The 26,469-nt window shown below is 45.0% G+C and overlaps 1 protein-coding gene across 1 annotated transcript in view; it reads right to left on the bottom strand.

The window, feature by feature from the left end:
- The window catches only part of NR2E1 (nuclear receptor subfamily 2 group E member 1), a gene marked incomplete at its 5' end in the record, with an annotated part of 97,310 nt that overhangs the window by 44,384 nt on the left and 26,457 nt on the right, over window positions 1-26,469 (bottom strand). The window contains 2 exons of the mRNA XM_029595307.1: window positions 5,199-5,434; window positions 19,046-19,133. Coding sequence (XP_029451167.1) covers window positions 5,199-5,434; window positions 19,046-19,133 — 324 coding nt within the window. The remainder of the gene's footprint in view (window positions 1-5,198; window positions 5,435-19,045; window positions 19,134-26,469) is intronic.

Raw genomic sequence — 26,469 nt, 5'->3', positions numbered from 1 at the left:
GATCGATGATATGTCTTGGAGGTTCCTGGACATCCTCACTTTGAAAAGAATGGAAAAGGGCGTTTGCTCATTGCTTCTTGAGTGCAGGATGTTATCACAACTCAAAATCAAAACAGGCAAAGAATAAAGACAATTGAGCCTGTCTAGGGTTGAGTTTTTGAGTTTGATGTAGATATTTGAGGTTCTCGTGTTGCGCCTGTTGGTCGCAGGCGGCTGCGACCTTTGCTGCTCATCTCCTTTCTCTATGCAGCTCCGAGTCTGGGGAGAATGGCGGCCACCACTTCCACACTCCGACTTTCATGGCGTGCCCGAGACAGCGTGGGCGCTCCTGGCAGCCATCTTACATCTGGGGTTACCTAAGGCACGCGCGCGCGTGCCTACCCCTTCTTAAAAGCGTTATGGCGGGAATCTTGGGGGCGACCCCACCATATGATGTCATTCGCTTACCATACTTAAACTCAGCTGACTTCTTGCAAGACGAGTTAGCAAGGATTCCTGTCCTGCTATTTCCGCCACACTGGGACTCCATCTCGCTATCCTACTGGGTGACCTAGGTACCTGCTCCTCGGGGGCCTTGCCATACTCAGGGCTATCCGCTCCTCAGAGAGCCATTACTTTCTGTTTCACTGTTCCGGTGAGTTCCTGCATCATCCTCGGACAACCCTTGGTGTTCTTGTTCGGACCTCCTCGGTGCCTGATCCTCCATCTACTTCCACAGTATCGGCGTGAGTACAGAACCTGCTCTTCTACCTTTGTGGCATGGATCCTCGGGTTACCCCACTTGCGGGCCACTACTGGATCCCTCCAGTCTTGTGCAACTTCCCATCGGTTTCTGGCCTATCCCGCGCTGTGGACCACTACCGGAGTTGCCAGCACAAGCTACGCCTAGAGAAGGTATTCACCGGACTACTCCACGCTGAGGATTACTACTCGGACCAACCAGCTGCAGGTCACTCTCTCGGGACTGACTCTATTGATTCGCTCCTCGGATCACCATTGCCTGTAGAATAAAGTTGTTTCCTCTGTTGTCCATCACTGCTGAGACCTTGCCTGTTGTGGTAAGGGCCCACAGGGAGGAGCCCTGTGGGCAGAGTCTTCACTCGCCACGACCCAAGGGCCCACTATTAGTTCAAGACACACAGAACGTAACATCTCGTGGTCCGTGTATATGGTGATGGGATGTTGAGTCCCCTCAAGAAGATTATGCCATTTTTCTAGGGCCAACTTGACTGCCAAGAGCCCCCGATCTCCAATACTGTAGTTACGCTTGGCCAAAGGCATGGGTGGAGAAGTGAGTCAGACCCAGTTACAGTGTAACCAGCTGTTGAATTTGAGGAACAGGGACAATGAGCCCTATGGTCATCACTCCAAGTGACCCTAGGCGTTTAAGTTTCCTTTTCTTTCGGGATAGTGAGCCAAAAGATGGTTCTGAGCCTTGCAGTAGAGGCAGAGGCCCTGTTGCCTGAAATGGAGCCTCTCCTCCGGGGCCAGGCAGAGGCCCAGTTGCATAAGTTCTTTTGGGGCTGGAAAGGCCAAGGATGTGATGGTAGCAGGTGAGAGAGGCATTGGAAGTGTGGTGCCAAGGTGACACTTCCGCATGCCTGAAGGGTCTCCAAGGCCCTTTCCTGCAGGCGTCGGTCAATCTTGCCGGTTAGGGCAATGAGGGCCTCCAGTGTGGTGGGCAGCTCCTGGGCTGTGAGCTCATCCTTAATCTTTTCCGAAAGGCCTTTTAGGAAGATGGTGACCAAACTATCCTCCTGTCAATTAAGTTCGGAGGCCAGGATTCTGAATTCCATGGTATACTTGCCTAAGGTGTGGAAACCCTGGTGGAGGTGAAGCAGATCAGAGGCTAATAAAGCTGCTCGACCTGGCTCCTTGAAGACGGGGTGGAATTGTTCCAGGAAATGCTGGAGGTTGACCAGAATGGAGTCCTTTTACTCCCAGATGGGAGAAATCCAAGCCAGCACTACCTCATCTAGAGGAGAGAGGATATAGGTCATCTTGGCTTGGTCATCAGGGAACAGGGGAGCCTGCAACTGGAAGTGCAGTGTGCACTGATTAAGGAAACCTAAAACCGCTTGGGAACCCCTGCATAGCGAGGTGGTGCTGGTAGCTGAGGAATGGGCTGATTGGCGGCACCAGCATGGGCAGTGGCAGTGCAGAAGGCGAAGTCAGAGCTTCCAGGAAGGTTGTAAGATGGTCCTTGGCTGCAGCATGGAGCTCCAGGTCTCCCTGTTGATCCTGCAGTCTGTGCGCTATACCTGGGATGGCTTGGAGTGAGGTCAAGTCTGCCAAGTCCATGGCCTCAGCACACAATTGTGTCTGTGGACCCTTGGGCTGGGGTAAGATTGGCTCTACCAGCAGGGAAGAGCCCTGCAGGTTCTCACTGCCAGCAGGCAGCCCCAGGCAAAGCCGACACCGGTCTGGAGCTTCACCTATAGAAGTCTATGTTCCTCTCAGGTTGAGCCTTTGGGTGCTGGGGCCGGCAAGACTTAGGTGAAGGGTCTGGAGATGATTGGTTGTGGTCCAAGGGCAGACTAAGGTCATAGGCAGGTGGTGGTCAGGTGTATTGGAAGTCTGGGCAAGGATTAAGGCAGGCAGCGATCAGGTGTATCAAGAGTCCAGGCAAAGGTCAGAACCAGGTATCCATCCAAGGGAGAGGAAGAATGAGGGATAGGGCTAGAGCTGACTGGACAGATGAAGGCCGGAACAGGCTGGGTGGACGAAGGTTGGAACAGGCTGGGTAGACGAAGGCTGGAACAAGCAACACACAACACTACTACTGTAGCTGGACCTGTTGCCAAGGCAGGGTGCATCTGGAGAGCTGCACTTAAATAGGGCGAAGATGTGACATCATCAGCAGGGGGTGCGGGGGCTTTCCCGCCATTGTCCCTTTAAGAGGTCTGAAATCAGGCACGCACACCTAAGGGAAACAGACAGGAGCAGGAGCTGGCTGCGTCCTGCCGCAGGGTGTTTGTTGGCCTCTATTGTATGCAAATTTCTCTTACGCATATTCATTGTGAATATCCTGAAAACCTGACTGGCTAGGTGTGTCCCAAGGAACTATTGCCCTACTCTAGGGGCACTCACTTCTTGAGATGCATCCTTGGTGCGGAAGGATAACATTTAACCTGGAAGATATTCCCAGCTTCAGGAGCACTTCCTGCCACTCCAAGGTGATGCTCTCCTTCCTGGTGGCCTTGATCCTCCAAAAGCAGTACAGAGGTTGCCAAAGTGGAGGCTTGATTTCTCTACTATGTTCCTGGAGGCCTCCTCTACATACCACTCTGTCTGCCGCAGCTGCTCCAGGTCTGTCGCTCTGGCATCCAGAGATCTAATTCGTTCTGAGAGCCAGGAGCTCTTTGCACACGTACGATCTTTTCTCAACAGATACATGGCACTCAGTGCAAAAGACTGGATAAGCCCCCATCCTGCTGGTGCTGCCTGCCTCTCTCTTTTCTTATAGGGAAGGCAGTTTTCATGGGCCTGACTGAGAATTGCCCTCCTGAAATGAAGCTAAAAGAGCGCCTGTCCACGTCCTCCCTCCCTCATGAAAAACAGGAGTCCTGAGAGGGTGCAAGGTCGGTGGAGTGAAACAGAGTGTGTCCAGGTGATTTTGATCTAGGTGCACCTTGTTTTGCCCCTGTTTGGCCACCCACACAGACGGCAGTTGCAACGTGCATGGACTCATTTAGCGCACAGCCCTTGCACTGAAAATCTGCATTAAGGCACTTGCAGAGTGATATTGTTTGGGTTTAATAACTAGTGCCCGGTCCCTTGAGCCTCCTTCCCCTGAAGTCCATCTCTCAGCTGCATAACTGGGAACTCTACAAATTTGGCCTGGAGACTCCAAAATTCTAAAGGAATTGCCGAGCCTCTCAGCAAACACCAGGAAACTCTGAGTGCTGCTGATGAAGTGGCCCATGGCAGTGCAGACCCTGGAAGAGGATGTATCCTGGGCCCATTTGGAAGGGAAGAAAGAGAAGGAACAGAGGCAGTGTTGGCCTTTGTGGCCGCCGGAAGAATACGGCACCTGGGCCTGCATGGGCAGAAAGAAAGAGTGTCAGCAGGGCACACCCCAAGGAGGAGTTTGCTGCTACTGCTGGTGGTGGTTCAGGGTGGGGAAAGAGAGAATGAGCATCATGTTTGTGGGAGGGAAACGTAATGTGTGTGTTGGAGAAGGCGAGAAGTGAGTGTGAGTGACCCTGGGTGTGAGAGGGAGAGAAGTGAATTTGTGTGGCCATGTAAGTGGTCATGAGAATGAGTGTCTAAGTGGGCATGTGGGTGAGAGAGTGTGAGAGGGCATATGTATGAGTATACATGGGTGTGTGGAAGAGGAAGAGAAGTGAGCATCTGAGTGAGAGTGTGTTGGAGAATAGGAATGTTAGTGAGCATGTGTTCCAGAGTGAGCATGTAAGTGTGAGAGAGAGAGGATAAGCGTGAATATGTGAGTGTGTCAGAGTATGAATGTATGAGAGAGGAGAACCCCCACAACCATCTCAGGGTGACTGGAAATCAAATGTTCCCAGGAATACTCAGAAGCTCACTCAGCAAGAGGTTCTCCCTGGCTTTGCACACTTATTTTCTTCTTCTGAGTTATTGATATCTTTCAGCTATTTGAATGTTTCTGTCATATCTCCCCTGCCTCGACTCTCCTCTAGGACATGCATATTTGGGTCCTTAAGTTTATTCTCATAGGACGTTTAGTGTAGAACCCACACCATTTTGGTAGCCCATCTCTGGACCATCTCCACTCTGTCTCTATCCTTCCGTAGGTACAGCCACCAGCACTGGACACAATACTGAGCTGGTGGCTCTGTAAGAGGGTGGAAGTGTGCCCCTTCTGCATCCCCATCTCTGGAAGCCACTGCCAAGTCTCACACCTGACAATTGGCCAGGATGCTTCCTGGAGCTTCATGTGATGATTGTCGATCCTGCATCCACAAGAGGAATGAAGGGAGAGAGAACAGATAACAGCTTCCCTTTCAATTTAATCTCAGAAAGTCTTGGGTAAGCTGCAATGATTGAGAAGTGTGCCCTGACACATTCTGCCCATCCCATGTATGCTCAGAAGAATGCTAATGCCTCATCCGACTCTCTCTCTCTCCCCCAGGTTGGACATCACTGCCCTGGTCTCCTTGTGAAATTTCTCATATTTGACTCCTCTCAGATGAGCTCTGACCTTGCCAAGCACTGACCTTTGGGGTTGGCTGTGCCAGCCCTACCAGGGCCTGCCTCTCAGGGGTGCTGGAGACGGCTGCCAACTCCAGAGTGTGGGGCTCCAGCTGGGTCACTGCCGTGAAGAAGGCCGGGGCTGGCAAAGCCGCAGATGGGAAGTGAGGAGTGGATCCGTTCACCTCCTTGTGCCCTCTGAAGTACAGTGCCACCTGCTTCCTGATCGTGGATGTCCTAGGACCCCTCTCATGCTGAACAGCTGTAAAATAAATAAATAAATAAATAAAAGTCTCAGCTAATTCATTCAGTCATTAAACTACTGGATCTCAGTTTCTTCATGCAAAAGGATCATGTAAGTCCTAGCTTGGATCCATAGTCTTCAGCCTAGTATGACATAGCAATGCTGCAGAGGTAGCATTCGTAGACCTGACAAAAGTTGCATCAGCTGCTCTGATCTGTGGCAGGAGAGAGGATGCTAACTGAGAAATTCAGATCATAATTTATCAGACATTTAAACTAGAGAGCGGTGGTGGTAGGAGGTGGCCAATGAAACCGGCATGTCATCCCCAAGCAATACAGGAAGTGGGAGGAAAAAATAAAATCAATCAGCTCAAAATAGCAGAAAAGGTGACAAGGAAGAGCAGCAAAGTGACTAGGAGAGCTATGACCGCAAATACTCATAGTCTGGGCAGTAAAATCCAAGTCCTGCAGGCCCTAAGGGTGGATGCCGACTTGGACATCGTTGCTGTCATGGAGACATTATTCACTGATTCTCAAGATTGGGATATGGCCATCCCAGGCTATAACTTGTTAAGGAAGGACAGAGAGGACAGGAAAGGGGGGAGGAGTAGCTCTTTATGTCACAAACAATATCCAAGCAACTGAACTGCAAGGAATGTGGGGTAGGGAAGAAGCATTATGGGCTGTCCTGAAAAAAAAAAAGAGGATGGTGCTTCCATTTTCACTAGTGTGGTCTACAGGCCTCCAACTCAAACAGAAGAACTGGACAGGGATCTGGTCAAATACATCCAAAAGGTGGGAAAGAAAGGAGAAGTGTTGCTCACTGGAGATTTTAATCTGCTGGATGTAGACTGGAGTATAACTTCTGCACAATCTACAAGAAGTAGAGAGATAGTGAGTGCCCTTCAAGGGGCTCTGCTCAAACAAATGGTTATGGAACCCACGAGGGAGGGTGAGATACTCAACCTGGTGCTCACTAATGGGGATAATGTCTCTAATGTCCGGGTAGGTGCCCACTTGAGCACCAGTGATCATCAAACAGTATTATTTGATATTGCAAATAAGATTCAGAGAGGTCACACGAAAACCCGAGTTTTGAATTTAAAAAATACAGACTTTGTCAAAATGGGGATATTCCTGGAGGAAGAACTGGAAGACTGGGAGAAAATGGGTGAGTTGGAACAAAAGTGGGCCAAGTTAAAAGGAGCTATTACAAAAGCAACAAATCTATATGTTGGAAAAGTAAATGAGTAAGAGGAAACAGAAACCAATCTGGTTCTCAAAAGAGATGGCTGAAAAAATAAAGGGAAAAAGAACAGCATTCATTCAAAAAGTATAAAGGATCCGAAAAAGGGGAACACGGGGAAGAATACCTGGTGAAAGTGAAGGAGATGAAGAAAGAAATCAGGAAAGCAAAAGGTCAAGTGAAAGAAAGGATTTGTAAAGAGAAAGATATATCAGAGAAAGAAGGGAGGCCTGAAGTGGTATAATGAAATTGAAAGGTGACAAGGAGCAATGTGTGAGGAGAGATGAAGAAATGGTGGAAATATTAGACACATACTTCAGTTCGGTGTTCACTAAAGAAGACCATGGAGAAGGACCATTGCTGGTTGAAAAGACCATAGATGGAGATGGGGTAGATGAGATGTGGTGGCGGGTCTGCTTAAAGACCTGCTCAATAGATCCCTGGAAACGCGAGTGGTGCCGTGTGATTGGAGGAGAGTTGTGGTAGTCACAAGAGTGGGAGCAGAGAGGAGTCTGGAAACTACAGGCCAGTTAGCTTCACCTCTGTGGTGGGAAAATTAATGGAAACTCTGCTGAAGGAAAGGATAGTGAATGATCTACAATCTGGTGGGTTGCTGGACCTGAGGCAGCATGGATTCACCAGAAAAAGGTCCTGTTGGACAAATCTGGTTGATTTTATGATTTAGTGACTAGATAATTGGATCGAGGAAGAACAGTAGATGTGATTTACTTGGATTTCAGCAAAGCTTTTGATATGGTCCCGCCTAGGAGATTAGAGAACAAAATGAGAAGCTTTAACACCAAGGTAGTGGCATGAATTTCAAACTGGTTGACTGATAGGAGATAGCATATAATGGTAAATGGAACCCACTTTGAAGAGAGAGCTGTGTTAAGCAGAGTGCCACAGGGATTGGTTTTGGAACTGGTTCTTTTCAATATTTTTATGAGCGACATTGTGGAAAGGATAGAAGGTAAAGTTTGTCTATTTGCAGATAATACTAAGATCTGCAACAGAGAAGACTCACCTGAAGGAGTAGAGAGAATGAAAAGTGATTTAAGAAAGCTTGAAGACTGGTTGAGGATTTGACAGCTGGTATTCAATGCCAAGAAGTGCAAAAGAGTTGTATATGATGGGCAATGAAAGACTAAGGCGCATGGACTGGGAGAGGGATCTTGGGGTAATAGTGTCTGGAGATCTGAAGGCAGTGAAGCAATGTGACAAGGTGATAGCTAAAGCCAGAGGAATGCTGGGCTGCATAGAGAGGAATAACCAGTAAGAAAAAAGTGATGAGGTCCTTGATGAGGCCTCGCCTGGAGTATTGTGTTCAGTACTTAAGCCCATATCTCAAAAAGGATAGAGCCAGGATGAAGGTGGTTCAGAGAAGAGTGATGAAAATGATGCGGGTTCTGTATCGGAAAACCTATGAAGAGAGGCTGAAGGATGGAAGGAGGAGGTGCAGGGGCGATATGATACAGGCCTTCAGATACCTGAAAGGTTTTATTAATGCAAGAACTTTGAACCTTTTTCATTGGAAAGGAAACAGTAGAAGCAGGGGTCACAAAATGAAATTCCAGGGGGGGGGATGACTCAGAAAATAAAAGGAAATATTTCTTCTCGGAGAAACATAGAAACATAGAAACATAGAAATGACGGCAGAAGAAGACCAACCGGTCCATCCAGTCTGCCCAGCAAGCTTCACACATTTGTTCTCATACTTAACTGTTTCTCTTGGCTCTTAGTAACCTTATGTTCTAATTCCCTTTTCACCCCCACCATTAATGTAGAGAGCAGTGCTGGAGCTGCTTCCAAGTGAAATATTAAGTTTGATTAGTTGGGTAAGCGGCAGCATAGCTCTCTGCCATGAAGCAGAGGGCAATGCTGGAAATGTGTGAAGTATCAGTTTTTCTTTTCCCCTGTCATTGAAGCAAGGAGTCATGCCGGACATGCACCGAAAGTGAAGAATGCCTTGAAAGTCACATTAACTATCATCAAATATTGAAAAGCCTAATAATTGGTAATACCTATAAGCCCATGAACCCATCCCTGTTTTTTTTTCTTTTTTTCTTTTCTTTTTTTAATTGGGAGATGGATGCCCTTCATCCTTCTACTCTGTGAAGGTGGACACCTACCACCGGCCACTGGCATCCCGCTCCGTTAATGCCTCTGTGGCTACTGCCGCTCCATGCAGTGTTTTACTACCTGCTCTTTATATGCGTCCTCTAGAACTGATGGATCCCATCCCTGGGTTTTTTTTATTATTTATTTAATTGGGAGATGACAGCCCTCCATCCTTCCGCTCCGTGAAGGTGGACACCTACCACTGGCCACTGGCATCCCGCTCCGTGAATGCCTCTGTGGCTACTGCCGCTCTGTGCAGTATTTTACTACCTGCTCTTTATATGGACACCTACCACTGGCCACTGGCATCCCGCTCCGTGAATGCCTCTGTGGCTACTGCCGCTCCGTGCAGTATTTTACTACCTGCTCTTTATATGTGTCCTCTAGACCTGATGGATCCCATCCCTGTTTTGTTTTTTGTTTTTGTTTTTTATTTAATTGGGAGATGACAGCCCTACATCCTTCCGCTCCATGAAGGTGGACACCTACCACTGGCCACTGGCATCCCGCTCCGTGAATGCCTCTGTGGCTACTGCCGCTCCGTGCAGTATTTTACTACCTGCTCTTTATATGCGTCCTCTGGACCTGATGGATCCACAATATTTATCCCATGCCCCTTTGAAGTGCTTCACAGTTTTGGACTTCACCACTTCCTCCGGAAGGGCATTCCAGGCATCCACCACTCTCTCCGTGAAGAAATTCTTCCTGACATTGGTTCTTAGTCTTCCTCCTTGGAGCCTCAGCTCGTGACCTCTGGTTCTGCTGATTTTTTTCTGTTGGAAAAGGTTTGTCATTGTCTTTGGATCGTTAAAGTTTTTCAAGTATCTGAAAGTGATGAATGCCTGGAATGAATGCCTGGAATGCCCTTCAAGAAAAGGTGAGAATGAAACCATTAAATACATTCAAAAGAGCCTAGGATAAACACTGTGGATCCCTAAAGACTAGAGGTTGGAAATGAAGAAAAGGGTGCATGGGGGTAGCCTGCAGGGAGTGGCGTTACTACCCATAACAGAAGGCTTAGGGATTACTAACGTTAACCACACAGCCTTGAAGCTTTTGATGCAACTGAAACATTGTTCTCCACTTTGATGTGGGGTGGGGGGAGGAGGAGAGTTGGATTCAGACGATAGCTAACTCTGGGCCTCAACTTTTACTGGCAGACATTAGGGAAAACTCACATGATTACTTCTACAGTTAAGTCCAAAAGCAAAGCACTTTAAGCAGCAGTCAGGCTGATACAGAACAATGCGCTCGGCCGAGTGCACGGTTTAGCACGCAATTGGCCGGACGTTTTCGATGCGCATCTATTACCCCTTACACTGTAAGGGGTTTAGCGCATCGAAAATGCATAGCCAACCCCCGAAAACTAATAGTGCTCATCACATGCAAATGCATGTTGATGAGGCTATTTATTAGTCGCCCTGGATACTGAAAGTAAAATGTGCGACCAAGCCAAGGGCAGGCGTTAATTTCTGAGCAACCCGGAAAAGTCTACAGAAAAGCAGAAAATACTGCTTTTCTGTACACCCTCCGATTTAATAACCTAGTGATATTAAGTTGGAGGAACCAAAAAGTAAAAAAAAAAAAATTAAAAAAATGTTTTAAATCTGCCTGCTTGTCAGCAGGTTAGAAAAATGGAAGCTCAATTTTATCAGCATCCGTTTTTCTAACCCATGGCTGTCAGCGGGTTCGGAAACTGATACCGGTAAAATTGAGCGTCGGTTGTTGGAACCCGCTGACAGCCAGCTCTATGCTAATAAGGAGGTGCTAGGGATGCGCTATTGTCTCTAGCACCTCCTTATTAGCGTGACCCCTCATTTAAATACAGAATCGCGCGCCCAGGAGAGACAGCTGGGCACGCATTGGGAGAGCGGACGCTCAACATGGAGTGCCTGCTCTCCCGCGATTCTTATAGTATCGGCCTAATTATATGAAACATAAGGAAGGCTGCTCACCCTGTAAAAATATTACTAGCAGTAATTTTTTTATGTGTTTGACACTTGATTTTGACTGTAAATATTACTACCTTTAACCTAAGGCTTGCAGGTAACCTGCACAGCTCGATGGTTACTACCCTGAATAGAAACCCAGGGATAACCTGCACAGAGCGGCAGTTACTGCCCTTAACAGAAACATGGGGGTAACCTGCATGGAGTGTGAGTTACTACCCTTAACAGAAACATGGGGGTAATCTGCATGGAGCAGCAGTTACTACCCTTAACAGTAACATGGGGGTAACCTGCACAGAGTGGCAGTTACTACCCTTAACACAGAGTACATGGGGGTAACCTGCACAGAGCGGAAGTTACTGCCCTTAACAGAAATATGGGGGTAACCAACATGGAGTGGCAGTTACTACCCTTAACAGAAACATTAGGGTCACCTGCACAGCTTGACGGTTACTACCCTTAAGAGAAACATGGGGGGTAACCTGCACAGAGCAGCAGTTACTACCATAAGAAACTTGCTGAGCAGAAGGGATGGACCATTTGGTCTTTTTCCGCTGTCATTCCTATGTTACTGTGTTAGTGGTGAGGATAGCTCACGGATTTAAAACTTCAGTGCAAGAGTGAGGGGGTACGGGCAGTATGTGAGAGGCAAACACAGTTTGCGAAGTGTAGGTGTGAGAGGGATGGGTCAGAGTATGGAGGGGCAGGTATTCACAAATGAGTTTGTTCATTATTTATTTGTTTCAATGTATATCCCATCTAGGCACAAATATGTTTTTGTTGTTATTTTATTGCTACACTGCATTATTAGTTTGGTATTATATGGTGACTCTTGTATTGTTGTCGCATGGCTGTATACACATTTATTTATTTGTTTGCTACATTCCGCCTTTTCGCACCTCTAGCGGATTACATTACATTCAGGTGCTGTACGTATTTCCCTGTCCCCAGAGGGCTCACACTCTAAGGCCCGGATTCACTAAGCTCTTCTTTTGGTCATATGAATCCTCTCATTGTTTGCATTTTCTGCTCTGCCGAGGCTGGTGTGCCTTGCAATATTTTCATTAACGTAGCTGTGCCCTGGGCTTAGGAAGGTTGTGAGACTCCTGCTCTAAAGGTTGACCGGCACTGTTCTCTGGCAGAGCTTGCCCTGAATGGTGTTGGGCTTCTTTGCTCGGCGATCTATCAGAGGATGCACTGGACCAGACGTGAAACTTCCTACCTCCCTGTGCCATACATGTATCTCCTGCCCCTCACCTCCGATAAATGAGGAAGTAGTCAGTTGATGCAGTTCCCAAATAGGTCAGACTTTTTTTTATTTACAAGAGAGCCTTGAATGAACAGGTTGCTCTCGTACAGGAAATTCCAGAGCAATCTACTCAGGCACCAGTTGTGCTAACCTCCACTTGCTCCCAGCTGCCAGGATAGATGGGGCTTCAGCTGGCAACCTTAGAAGGCAGAGGCCAGGAAGCTGCAGAGGAGACAGAGACCGGAGGAAAGGCCAGGAGACATTTACCCTCCGGTTGCCAGGTAGTTAGACAAGGCCCTCGCGAGGTCCCATTGGTTCGGCACGGGGCATGCCCTGACTGGTGATAGTACATGAGCAAAGCAACAGACGCACACCTTTGCTGGTGGAGCAGAAGCCGGGGGTACATCCTCCGGAAACTCTGTTTGTCTGGATTGGTTCCTACACAGGGCTGGCTGTAGGGCAAATGGTGCCCTAGGTGAAAATTGTGGATGATGCCCCCTCCATATATTCTTCCCCTCTTCTCCCTCCCTCCCTCCCTCCATCTATTCATTCGCTCCCTCTTCTCTCCCTTCCCTCCAAGCATTCTCTCCTCCCTCCTGGCATTTTCTCTCTCCTCCTCTTGCTTCCTCCATTCTCTCCCATCTCTCCCTCCTTCCCTCCATTCTCTCTCCCTTCCCCCGCCTCTCCTCCCTGCAGACATTATTTTCCCCTTCCCTCACCTTGCCCCTCTCCAGACCTTCTCTCCTCCCTCCCTACAGACATTCTCTTCTCCTACTTCCCCTTCCCTACAAGCATTCTCTTCCGACTCTCCATCCCTCCAGTTACTCTCTCCCTCTTCTCCCACATTACCTCCCACCTCTAGGTACACTCTGTCACCTTTTCTGCACCTCCCCTTTCTCCAGGAATTCTCTACCCCTTCTCCCTTCCTTCTAGACATTTTCTCAAAGTACATAAATATACAAATTCTAGAGTCACCTCAGTAAAAGTGACACAAACTCTCCACTATCAGACACTTTGCAAATAACACAACACTCAGTTTCAAAAAACACATGCCAAATCTATATAGAAAACTCGCCATACCAAAACAGCACTAACTTCTGGGCAGCACTGCAAGTAATCCATTAGGCCCTAGAACACCAGTACATTTCCTACTGGGAAAACAGAATAAGTCAGACTGTTACAGATCTCTACACAGAAACTAAACATTGGTAAAATACTTCACCTTTGTCACACATGCAGAGCACAGACTCTCACCTAATACAGAATAAGGGACCACACATTAGAAATAAAATAATGTAGACAAAAACTGAACTGGAAATCCAGAGAAGTCATAATCTGCATGCAGTGCAAAACTGGAGAAAAAGAAACAAAATGCACTTTTTCCTGTACCATGTAACATATCAAAGGTACATATTTCCTAAAGCTCACATATTCCAGTCACTAAATAAAAAAAAAAAGTTTTCTTCCATTGTCGTCGGTGTATTTTTTTCTAATTAGGTTGGTCCCAGTCTTTTTTCTTGATTTCAGTGATTTCTTCTTCTTCATTATCCTTTTTCCATGGTCTCCTTTCCATTTTCTCTGTCTTCTCTCTCCTCTTGTTTGCTTTGCTTTCTCCCTACATTGGTCTCTGACATTTATCTCATTTCTCTGCTTCTCTGTTCATTTATAGCTGCCCAGTCCTCCTCTCACTCCAGTTCAACTTGCCCCAGCTTTTCACCTCCATAACTATCCCTTCCATGGTACCTCTCAGACCTCTGTTTTCCCCTCGCTGATCTCCAGGTATCTGTTTTCTGTTGTCTTTATCTCTCAACTGCTCCCTCCTTGTTGATGCTCTCATTCTCCTTCATCCCCAAGATGACACTTACATCAATTATCCCTCTTCCAACTCTCTCCATCTCGTTACCTCTCTCTTTGCTATTTTTTCTTCATGCATTTTATTGTTTTACACCCTCCCTCATCTCTTTCCATCCTATTTTTCTCATTTTTACCCCCATTGTCCTTACCAGTTATCACAAATCTGCTTATATTCATTGTTTACCCACCTAACAACTTTCTGGCAGTGCCCGAGGCGCCCCTCTTCTTACAGCATCCTGGGGAACTGTGCAGATCACCCTTCCAACTCTAAAGTTATCCATCTAAATGGCAAATTTGGCATATTCAGCCATTTATCCAGCTAAATTATAGCGGGTTAAGTAGTTATCCAGCTATAATTTATCCAGATAAACAAGGGGCATTCTAGGGGCATTCCCGGGAGGGGTTGGGTTTTCCAATTAACAAGTCAAAGTTAGCCGGATAACTTGTCCTGTATATACAGTGGGATAAACCTCCCGCTGCATATACTTACTTTAAAATCTAACTGGCTATGTATGAATATCCTTGTGTGGTCGGATAACTTTCTACTTACTCGGGTATCTTTAGAAGATACCCGGATAAGTAGCACTGTCAGTATCAAAATAAAAAAATAAATACATCAAAGAATCCACGGCTTAAATGTATGCCTTCCCCAGTTTTAAATAGAAACGGGCCTGTCTTGGCCAGCACCCCTCAGCCTGAAACATTACTAGGCCCCCTTCCGCATCCTTTCCCCATTTTAATTTAAAAATGTTCAATCTCGAGCCCCTCCACCCAGGCTTTCAAACCCCCCCCCCCCCTGCAGGCTCTAACAAGTTGGTAGCACCCCTCTCCCGCCCCTGGACCACACCATCCCGCCCCTCCATGTCCTTTCCAGGAGCGAGGGTCTTCACTTACCCACTGCTGGCGGCTGCTGCACTGCATCTGATGGCCAGCACAGGAAGTTTATGTGCCACACGTGAAAGCTACTGTAGATACCCAGGTAAGCAGAAAGTTATCTGGCCCCACAAGGATATTCAAACATAGCCGGTTAGATTTTGAAGAAAGTATAGGCAGCGGGAGGTTTATCCCACTGAATATATGGGACAAGTTATCCAGCTAACTTTGGTCAGATAACTTGTCTATTAAACAGGCAACTGAACATTGGCCTCATAAGGACTAGAAGGACTAGGGGGCATTCCATGAAGTTAGCAAGTAGCACATTTAAGACTAATCGGAGAAAATTCTTTTTCACTCAACGTACAATAAAGCTCTGGAATTTGCTGCCAGAGGATGTGGTTAGTGCAGTTAGTGTAGCTGGGTTCAAAAAAGGATTGGATAAGTTCTTGGAGGAGAAGTCCATTAATGGCTATTAATCAAGTTTACTTAGGGAATAGCCACTGCTATTAATTGCATCAGTGGCATGGGATCTTCTTAGTGTTTGGGTAATTGCCTGGTTCTTGTGACCTTTTGGAAACAGGATGTTGGGCTTGATGGACCCTTGGTCTGACCCAGCATGGCAATTTCTTATGTTCTTATAATGTAGCAGACCATTCCCCCCACCACAGAAAAGAAAAATAAATAGGCTCCTTGGCCCCCTCCACCCACCCATTCTACTCCTCCCTCCCCCCCCCCCCCCCCCCCCCCCCCCCCCCATATCTTAATTGCCTCCTATTTGAATTGCAGGCCCGGGATCACAGAATGATGCCAGGCGTTTCCAGAATAGCTATGGGCAGCTGAGTTGGAAGCATAAGTTATCGGCATAATTGCCCAGCTGTTGGCTGGCTGTGCCACTAGGTCATGTTTCCGCTATTATAACACCCCAAAACTGCCGAAACAGTGCTAAACTCTTCTTGCTGCTATTGGGATTTACAAGGGTATCTTCTCTTTAAGAAGGGATTCTGGAGTTAATTTGGTGCTGCGCTTAATGAAAGCCAATGCCCACATCAGCTGAAATGTTTCCAGCTTGCTGAATTTATCGGGCAATAGGGCAAGATATTATAACACTGACAGAAATACTTGATGATAATTCCTTGATACGGATGTTAACTTGCTGTTTGACCCGGATGGTATAAGGTTTTGCTATCCCAGTGATGGAGGCTCACGTAACGCTATTCATGATCCCATCTGAGTGCAGCTAGAAGCTTTATCAGAAAGCTGGGCTGGTGCAGACAGCTGCCTTTCCCAAACCACCAGCTGCAGCTTCGGCTCACCCTCTGACACATCCTCTGCAGGAGCCTGCCCAGTTCTCTAAGACTGCACAAAATTTCTCTTCTACCTGGTGTGGGGACTTGATTATATCAGAAGGGGTTTGTAACAATGGATTATACTATCTCTTCACTTTTTTGCAACTTATCCCATGCCTTCTTGAAGTCTGTTACTGTTTCAGTGTCCACCACCTATTCCAAGATGGCATTCCATTAATCCACTTCCCTTTTTGTGAATAAATATAAGAACATAAGATTTGCCATACTGGGTCAGACCAAGGGTCCATCAAGCCCAGCATCCTGTCTCCAACAGTGGCCAATCCAGGCCACAAGAACCTGGCAGAATCCCAAGGTGTAGAGAGATTCCAACCTGCTTATCCCAGTGAAAAGCCATGGATTTCCCCAAGTCCACATTAAAAATGGTTTATGGGCTTTTCTTCCAGGAGCTTGTCCAAACCCAGAAAGAAAACCTCTATATACCACCCCAACAGTGACTTGAACCCACAGTGCCTAGTTTAGAAGGTCAGTACCTTATCTATTAGGCCAGTACCTTATCCATTAGGCCACTGGGGCTGGGAAATATGCCCTGCCATTGGTCTGGAAAATATCCCTTGAAGAAAGGACTCTTATGTAGAAGGTCCCTCCCTATGGAACTTGCTGCCTGAGCCAGTAAAAAATTAACATTGCATAAAATACTAAAATCTTACTTAGTTCGTTTGGCATTCTAAGAATGAGCTGCTTTTACTGCTTTAGATGTATTTTAAGAATGATCCGCTTTTACTGTTCTAGATGTATTTGATTTATTTTTACCAGATTGAGCTAGAATTTTTAAGAATTGTAATAGCCTTTGAAACAGACTGCTGTTATTTATCACTCCCATGAGCACTTTTGAGTTGTTTATTATTTTTATGTCATGTTTTATTTGTCAGTGTAATAATTTTATGCGTCATTGTTTAGTTTAGATTATTTTTAGGTATGTCATATTACTTGATTTTATGGCAATTTATCAAATTACGCATGTTTTCTTGTAAAGCCCCTAGCATTGGGGACAGGCAGGCTATAGATTTATAAACAAATAAAAGAAATAGCTCTCATGACCCCTTGTTTCAAGAGCAATTTCTAGACCAAGTTTGCTCCTTGTCCATCATTAATTCTTTCCAGGTATTTGAATGCCTCTATCATAGCTCTCTTGTCTCTCCTTACCGGTAGGGTTTACATATGTTCGTCCTTCAGTTTCCTTGCATAATGCTTTTGGTGCAGATCCTACACCAGTTTGGTGGCCCTGCTCTGACTCTATACCTTTGAAATAAAGCTTACAGAACTGGACACAATACTCCAGGTGAGGTCTCACCGACGGCCTGTGCAACAGCAAAATTACCACCTCCTTGATTCTACGAGTTACGCCTCTCCCTGGGCACCCTAGCATTCTTCCATTTCTGGCCATCGCCTTGTCGCTCTGGTTCACTACCTTGAAATCATTGGATATAATCAATCTGAGATCCTTCTGCTTGGCGGACATCAGTATTTCATCCCCAGTTGTGAGGCAAATTCTGAATAAACACAGGACGTCTGACTAAGTTAGTCAGGTAAACTTATCTGACTAACTTTCAGATAGATGGGTATATGCAGAGGCATGGATGGCATATGTTAGCCAGATACGTTTATTTGGCTAATGTTAGGACTGTGAATATCGTCGTTATCCAGGCACGGTAGCCAGCTCATTGTGCCCCATCCCAGAACACCCCCAGACCACCCCTGACTTCTCTGGCTAAATTGTTAAGCTGGCTAACTCCTTAGCTGGATAACTTGAGGCAGTGAAAATAGAGGGAATTTTAAAATCCCTGGTGTTTGTCCTGCTAAGTGCCTTTTCAATCTGGGCCTCGATGTTTCCACGAAACCAGTGAAACTAGTCAGCCACTGTGGAACAACGAAATATTTGAGTAGTGTTTACTTACAACCCTTAGTGACTTTAATATTGATATGAGGCATTCATACCTGTAACAGCTTGGGTGGTGGATGTGTTCCTCACAGGTGAGCCAGCTCAGGGGGGAACAGATGAAAATTCACATTCCTTGTCAGAACTGGCACTTTTGGGGCAGGTGTAGCAGTGCCAAAATACAGCTGTGCCGGGTGCAAAAGTGGGGGTAGGAAAAGGCACGGGAATGTACAGAATCGGAAGTCGGGATATAGTACAGCCTTGGTTTAGTGTGAGAGATTTGCTTTCAACAGCAGGCTTGGCTCACCTTAATAAGATAAATACTTCTAAAGATGAAAAGAAATTCGTCTTTTTTAATTGTATGAAGAAAAATAAAAAATATGAAACATTAAGATAAGTGATCCCAGAAGGGGGGGGGGGGCTATGACTATACCAGACCTAGGCAGAAAACATCTGTACGCCATAATGTTGCAGATACAAATGCCCCGTATTAAGTAAATGTCACTCAAGCATTGTTGTTCCACAGTGGCTGAATATTATTTTCCCCCACCGTGACCACTCCCTGGGGTTTCTGCATTCAGTGTGGGGCATGTGTGTGGCAGGGGCAGGCAAGAGAATAATCCAGCAGTGTGTGGAAGGAGCAGGTATTCACAATAAGTGGTACAGGTGTGCAATAACATGAAAGGTGAAGACCAAAATGATTCCCAAAATCCAGATCTTTATATCCCTGACTTCTACAAGCTTTTATACAGAATAAGAATCAGTCAGTGTTAAGGGTCTGTGCTTACCTGACTCTATGTATATTTATCTTCTTTCTTCCATTTGGGATCATACAACTCTGTTTTTCCCCAGATAATTTTTTAATCTAGTCTGTTAATTTTTTTCAGGTCAAAGTGTTACAGTTCCAGGCCTGAGATATCATCTCCCACCCACATTTCCCCGCCACCGTCCACCCTGCTTTGCTACCACCCATTAACCTGCCCAACATCTATGGGGAAAACAATTGCAGATTGAGTTGATTATATTCACTGAAACCTATTTACATTTTAACAGAACAAAAAATAAAATAAAATGAATTTGGGTGTTAATAATTACCATCTTTGTTCATGTTGACTTCTAGACACTTCTTCAGCCGGCAGGCCCTGCACTGATTCCTGTGTGTCTTATCCACAGGACAGCCCCCCTGCAATACAGAAGGCTCTTCTTATTAAAATGCAAAATAGGAGATATGGTTTGATATTAGGAGGAGCAAGAATACCGAGCTAAGTTTACCCAGGTCAACCCAGAGAGGCTAAGCCAGCCCTTGTTTTACCCCACTGCATACATGGAGTAGAATCCTATGTTTTTTCTAAGAAAATAAGAAATACAGCTCCTTGCATGCAGTGGAGCAAAACCAGAATGGATCACCATATTTTGGTTTGAGCTGGGTGAGGTAGCAACTCTAGGTCTGACACTATGATGAGATAAAACATTGCACACTCAACTGTCCCTGCTAGTCCTTATTGGGCTAATAAAAGATTGCAGTGAAGGGTCTTGCTGTGGTTATAAACTAGTAGGGATGTGAATACATTTGAAACAAATGGGTAAAATTCAACAAATGAACAGGGCCGGTGCTTCCATTAGGCAAACTAGGCAGTTGCTTAGAGCACCAAACTTTGTAGGTGGCAAGATCCCACCAGCACAAGGCCCAGTAAAGGAAACCCAGTACTACTTTAGGTAAATTGGGGGTCAGGAGGGAGCATGACCGAAGGTTCATTTAGGGTGCTAAATACTCTTGCACCAACCCTGCGAATGAGTCCATTTTTTGTTTCATTCATGGATTTCCAAACCAAATGGAGGTTGCCCATGAATTTAAACAAAACTTTTCATCTCATTTGTTTATATTACCTATTCAAGTCTAAGGTCCATTCAAATCTATGACTGTGTTAAGTAAACAAACAGGTATAGGATCTAACTGGCAATCAACGTTTGCCTATATGGCATCACAGCTACTGGGAACCAAGGCGAGACAAGATGGCAATGAGACTAGATGGAGGTCAAATCATGGCAAAGCATCTTTTTAACTAGCCTGGATCACGTGATGCTGACATCCTCCCACTGAGATGTCTGAGCATGTACAAGAAACTCTATTTGCTGCTTATATTTTGCAGAGAAGGATCTCTTTTGAGAAACTCTCTGAGAGTTTAAAAAACATTTAAAAGATATGCTGTGGTGCTGGTATTGGGCTTTTTCTGAACTTCTCTGCTGTAGGAGGTGGTCTCTCACTCACTGCGACAGAAACAGAGAAGCAGAGGCACTGCTTTCTGCATTCACTGGGGGCAGGGTAGAAGTAGACTAGAGATTAAAGCAGTTCCAGTGATTTTTCTGTCTCTATCTGATGTAGCAGTGTATGAGCTTATCTGCAGGCAGACTGAAGAGAAGCACAGCCTTGCAATCCCTCTTAGTTCTGTTTCTAATAGTTTTTTTTGTGTATGCAAAAAAAGTCAGTCAGTAGTGCACATACACATACATCTTTGATGTGTCTTTGTGTGTGTCACAGAGATATTTTTGCACAAAATAGAATGGTACTGTGAGTGGTGGTACAATATCAATAAATTCTTTTTTGATATCAAAACCTCCAGTAGGCACTTCAGATTCCATCATGTCATTGCGAGAAAAGTGCTGTGAATGTTGTGAAGCGCAATAGAAATGTTAAGTATTAATAGTAGTAGTAGTAGAAAGGAATGGCAAGGGCAAAGGATTTATTGCAGAGTCAGCCCAACTTGTGAGATGTACAAACAGTACTAGTAGCAGCGAGAAAAAAGGGAGTCCTGCTCCTAAACTTAAAAGAGACTTTTTTAGCTGCAGAATTCCAGGAGTAGAGGCCAGCTTAAGCCAGAAGAAATTGAAATTTGGAGAGCATGTACCACCATCACCTGGCCCTCTCCCTCTTATTTGGAGAGGGGCAAAATGTGGGAAAGCCATCTAAAGCTGGCATTAGCAGGGTAGGGACAAGGACAGGGGCAGCAGAAGTGCAATACCCAAAGCCAGCAGCATGCTTCTCCATGATTACTGCTGCTTCTGAGATAATGGAGACAGTGATTTCCTCAACTGATTATGAAGAAGTATCTAGTCTGGGATTCCCTGTATTAAAACTATCGAGGAGATAGAAGGCTGGGAGGAAATGGTTGAAGTGGAATGACAGTGGACCAAATTAAAATGAGCCATAACAAAGGCAACAAAACATTTTGTAAAAAAGTAAATAAAAGTAAGAGAAAAAGGAAACTGATCTAGTTCTCCAAGTTGGTGGCTGAGAAAATAAAGGCAAAAAGAGTGGCATTCAAAAAGTACAAGAGAACTCAAAAAGAGGAACACAGGCACGAATATCTGGTGAAGCTAAATGAAACGAAGAAAGAAATCAGGATGGTGAAAGCTCAAGTGGAAGAAAAGATCACTAAAGCATAAAAGCAAGGTGACAAAACATTTTTCAGGTATATTAGAGAAAGGAGGAAGACCAGAGTTGGCATTGTAAGACTGAAAGGAGAAAAGGAGCAAGGTGTGGAAAAAGATGAAGAATTAGCAGAAGTATCTAATAATTGCTTCAGTTCAGTTTTCACTAAGGAAGACATTGGAGAGGGACCATTGCTGGTTAGCAAGAGTACAAATGAGAGTGGAAAAGAGTGTTTGAGAGGAACTAGGAAAACTGAAAGTGGAAAAGGCCATGGTGGCAGATGAGACACATCCCAGGATATTTAAGGAGCTCTGAGAACTGCCGATGGGTCCGCTGAAGGACCTGTTCAATAGATACTTGGAGATGGGAAATGGTGCCACAGGACTGGAGAAGGGCGGTTGTGGTCCCACTTCACAAAAGTGGCAGTGGGAAGGAGGCTAGAAACTACAGGCTGGTTAGCCTTTCCTTAGTGGTGGGCAAATTAATGGAGAGACTGCTTGAGGAAACGATAATGAACTATCCATAATCCTATAGGTTATGGGATCCAAGATAGCATGGTTTTAGTAGAGGATGGTCTTGTCAATTAATCTGATTGATTTTTTCCGATTAGGTGACCAGGCAACTGGATCAAGGAAGAGCAATTAATGTGGTTTACTTGGATTTCAGCAAGGCTTTTGATATGGTCCACATAGGCTCATGAATAAAGTGAGAAGCCTGGGAATGGTACAAATTGGCTGACAGACAGGTGCCAGTGAGTATATGGAGCCTATTCTGAAGAAAGAAGAGTGATAAGTGGAGTTCTTCAAGGATCTATTCTGGGACCGGTTCTGTTTAATATCTTTGTGAGCAGCATTACAGCATGATTAGAAGATAAAATATGTCTTTTTGTTTTGCAGATGACACTAAGATCTGGAACAGAGTGGACACATCTAAAGGTATCGAGAGAATGAGAAATGAACCAGGAAAGTTGAGAAGTGGTTGAAGGTTTGGAAGTTGGGATTCAATGTCAAGAATTGCAGAGTCATACAATTGGGGCATGGCAATCCAAGAGAGTCATATATGTTGGAGGAGGTGAAAGACTGGCATGCCCGGACTGGGAGCTAGGTCTCAGGGTGATAGTGTGTGAAGATCTGAAGGTGGCAAAGCAATGTGACAAGCTGGAGTCTAAAGCCAGAGGAATGCTGGGCTGCATAGAGAGAGGCATAACCAGCAGAAAAAAAAGGTGATAATGCCCCATACAAGTCATTGGAGAGGCCTCACTTGGAGTACTGTGTTCAATTCTGGAGCCCTCATCTAAAAAAGAATAAGGATAGAGTAGAAGCAGTCCAGAGAAAGATGACCAAAAATGGTGTGGGGTCTATACATATGAGATGAGACTGGAGGACCTTAATATTTATACCCTGGAAGAGAGAAAAGATAGGAGAGATAAGATACAAACCTTCAATTACCTGAAAGGAATTAATTAATGATGCATACAAAATTAAATCTTTTCTAATGAAAAGGAAGCTTTAAAACTAGATAAACTAAACTCCAAGGGGGAAGACTCAGGAACAATGTCAGAAAATTTTTCTTCATGGAAAAAGTGGTGGGTGCATGTAATTTCCTCGTGGAAAAGCTGGTGAAGACAAGATCAACAGTGGAATTCAAGAGAGTGTGGGACAAACACAGAGGATCCCTGCTGATTAGAGAACGGAATAGGAGGCGATGTTCTTTTGTGGATTACAAACTGGTTAAAAGACAGGAAACAAAGAGTAGGATTAAATGGTCAATTTTCTCAGTAGAAAAGGGTAAACAGTGGAGTGCCTCAGGGATCTGTTCTTGGACCGGTGCTTTTCAATATATTTATAAATGATCTGGAAAGGGGTACGACAAGTGAGGTAATCAAATTTGCAGATGACATAAAATTATGCAGATTAGCTAAATCTCAAGCAGATTGTGATAAATTGCAGGAGGACCTTGTGAGACTGGAAGATTGGGCAGCCAAATGGCAGATGAAATTTAATGTGGACAAGGGCAAAGTTATGCATATAGGGAAAATAATCCTTGCTATAGTTATGCAATGTTAGGTTCTATCTTAGGAGTTCCAACCAGGAAAGAGATCTAGGCATCATCATGGATAATACTTTAAAATTGTTGGCTCAGTGTGCTATGGTGACTATAAAAGCCAAACAAAATGTTAGGAATTATTCGGAAGGGAATGGAGAATAAAACAGAAAATGTCATAATGCCTCTGTATCGCTCCATACTGTGTGCAATTCTGGGTGCCGCATCTCAAAAAAGATATAGTTGTACTGGAGAAGGTATAGAGAAGGGTGATCAAAATGATAAAGGGGATGCAATGGTTCCCCTATGAGGAAAGGCTAAAGAGGTTAGGGCTATTCAGCTTGGAGAATAGACAGCTGAAGGGGGATATGATAGAGGTCTCTGCAATCATGACAGGACTAGAAAGGGTTAACGTGAATTAGTTATTTACTCTTTCAGATAATTCCATTGCTATAGGGCACTCCATGAAATTAGCAAGTAGCACATTTAAAGAAAATTCTTTTCCACTCAATGCACAATTAAGCTCTGGAATTTGTTGCCAGAGGAAGTGGTTAGGGCAATTAGTGTAACAAGATTTAAAAAAGGTTTGGATAAGCTCCTGAAGCAGTCCATAAACTGCTATTAATCAAGTTGATTTAGGGCATAGCCACTGCTTATTACTGGCATTAGTAGCATGGGATCTTTTTAATGTTTGGGTACTTACCAAGTACTTGTAGCCTGGATTGGTCACTGTTGGAAAAAGGATACTGGGTTTGTTGGGCCCTCAGTCTGACCCAGTACAAAAACTTCTTAGGTTCTAATATTCTAATGAAAAGAAGAAATGGGGTAATTTTCTATTAAATCTATAGTTTACATTTAGGCTTGTGGGTGGCCTGCATAGAGTGGCAGTTGCTACTACCCTAAAAATACATAAATAAAAATGGTGGGCAGAGTAGATGGACCATTTTGGTTGTTATCTGCTGTCATTCACTATGTTACTACAAGTTCTATTCAGCAGCATCTTAGGCTCCTTTGAGGTGATGGGAGAGAGAGATGATACTGATAGTGTTGAGAGCAATCCCCAAGAAGAGCAGGCAGTGCAGGTAGAGAGTGTGAGCGATGCCTGTGGGCCTTTTTTCTCACAGTCCATTCTCAACCTCAACTCCAGGGCCAGCATCAACCCCCAAGGATGCAGAGGAGAGATCGGGCAAGACCATCCCTCTTCTGGAATCACTTTTCAGTGATGGAGGACCCATGTTTTGGTCTGTGTATTCACTGAAGTAAGGTTATCAGTCAATAGGAGGCACTGAAGCATCTAGCATCATCTAGATTAGCATCAGGGGAGGGTGGCAGTATTAGCCTGGGGACCACCCTCTGCCACTCAAAGCAAAAGCCAGAGGAAAGGGGTTGAAAAGGAGAAAACCTTTCACCAAGTTGATCCCAAGGTCCCTTCTACAAGTCAAGTGGCAGGCCAGCAGTCTTCTGCAATGTGTCTGCAGCCAGGACGCTGACAGGAGCTCAGATAATCTGATGGAAATTCAGATACTCTGCTACAGTATCATGTCAGAAGCTCTGACTAATGAGTGCATTCAGCATCTCATATTGTATGAAGGTCGCCAACAGATATTTGTAACATTGTGTGCTCAGCTTTGTTGAACTCCTCTCTTTGCTATCCTCAGTATTCATCCAGTGGGTATTTTCTTTGTGTAATGCGTTTGCAGCGGTAACCCAACATAGAGGAAATGCAGTGGTGCACTACATCATTGTTCCGAGGCAAGAAGCAGGCAGCATGGAAGGTGCATCAGGGAACTGATTGCCCTGGATGACCAGCCTCTGCAGGTAGTGCAGAACATGGGCTTTAAGCATCTGCTGCATCTGTTAGCCTCAGTTGCAAAGTACCCTCCAGGACTACATGTAGTACAACTTGTACAACCAGTGCCATAATTGCATTCAGGCGCAGCTGGCTAAGGCAGAGGGGAGTAGCATGCACTTAAGCAGCGAGATCTGGACCAGTGCAAATCCTACACATGCTTACCTATACCTGGCAGCACACTGGTGGGAAATGGCTGAGGCAGGGGCAAGCAATGGCAATAGCATGGACCAAGCATCAGGGTACAGGTGGGCTGAGCCACATACCCAGGTGATGGATAATCCTCATACCTTGTGCAAATCACAGTGAATCTGGAAGATGCAGTAGGCCAGATTGACAAACTGAAGAGTAGTAAATCTCCTGGACCGGATGGTATACACCCCAGGGTTCTGAAAGAACTAAAAAATGAAATTTCAGACCTATTTCAAGTAATTTGTGACTATCATTAAAATCATCTGTTGTCCCTGAAGGCTGGAGGGTGGCCAATGTAACCCGATATATAAAAAGGGCTCCAGGGGTAATCCTGACTTCAGTGCTGGAAAAAATCGAGGAAACTATTATAAAGAATAAAAACACAACATATAGGTAGACATTATCTAATGGAACACAGTCAGCATGGATTTACCCAAGGGAAATTTACCTCACAAATCTGCTTCATTTTTTTGAAGGGCTGAATAAACATGTGGATAAAGGTGAACCGGTCGATGTGGTGTATTTGGATTTTCAGAAGGCGTTTGACAAAGTCCCTCATGAGAGGCTTCGAAGAAAACTAAAAAGTCATAGGATAGGAGGTGATGTCCTTTCGTGGATTGCAAACTGGTTAAAAGACAGGAAACAGAGAGTAGGATTAAATGGTCAATTTTCTCAGTGGAAAAGGGTAAACAGTGGAGTGCCTCAGGAATCTGTACTTGGACTGGTGTTTTTTAATATATTTATAAATGATCTGGAAAGAGGTACAGTGAGTGAGGTGATCAAATTTGCAAATCACACAAAACTATTCAGAGTAGTTAAATCACAAGCAAATTGTGATAAATTGCAGGAAGACCTTGCGAGACTGGAAGTTTGGGTGTCCATATGGCAGATGAAATTTAATGTGGACAAGTGCAAGGTGATGCATATAGGGGAAAATAACCCATGCTATAGTTACACAATGTTAGGTTCCATTTTCGAAGTTACCACACAGGAAAAAGATCTGGG

This window comes from Rhinatrema bivittatum, chromosome 3 (assembly GCF_901001135.1).
Source record: "Rhinatrema bivittatum chromosome 3, aRhiBiv1.1, whole genome shotgun sequence".
Taxonomy (NCBI): Eukaryota; Metazoa; Chordata; class Amphibia; order Gymnophiona; family Rhinatrematidae; genus Rhinatrema; species Rhinatrema bivittatum.
The sequence above is the reverse complement of the archived record's forward strand: the minus strand, read 5'-3'. Positions and strand labels throughout refer to the sequence as shown.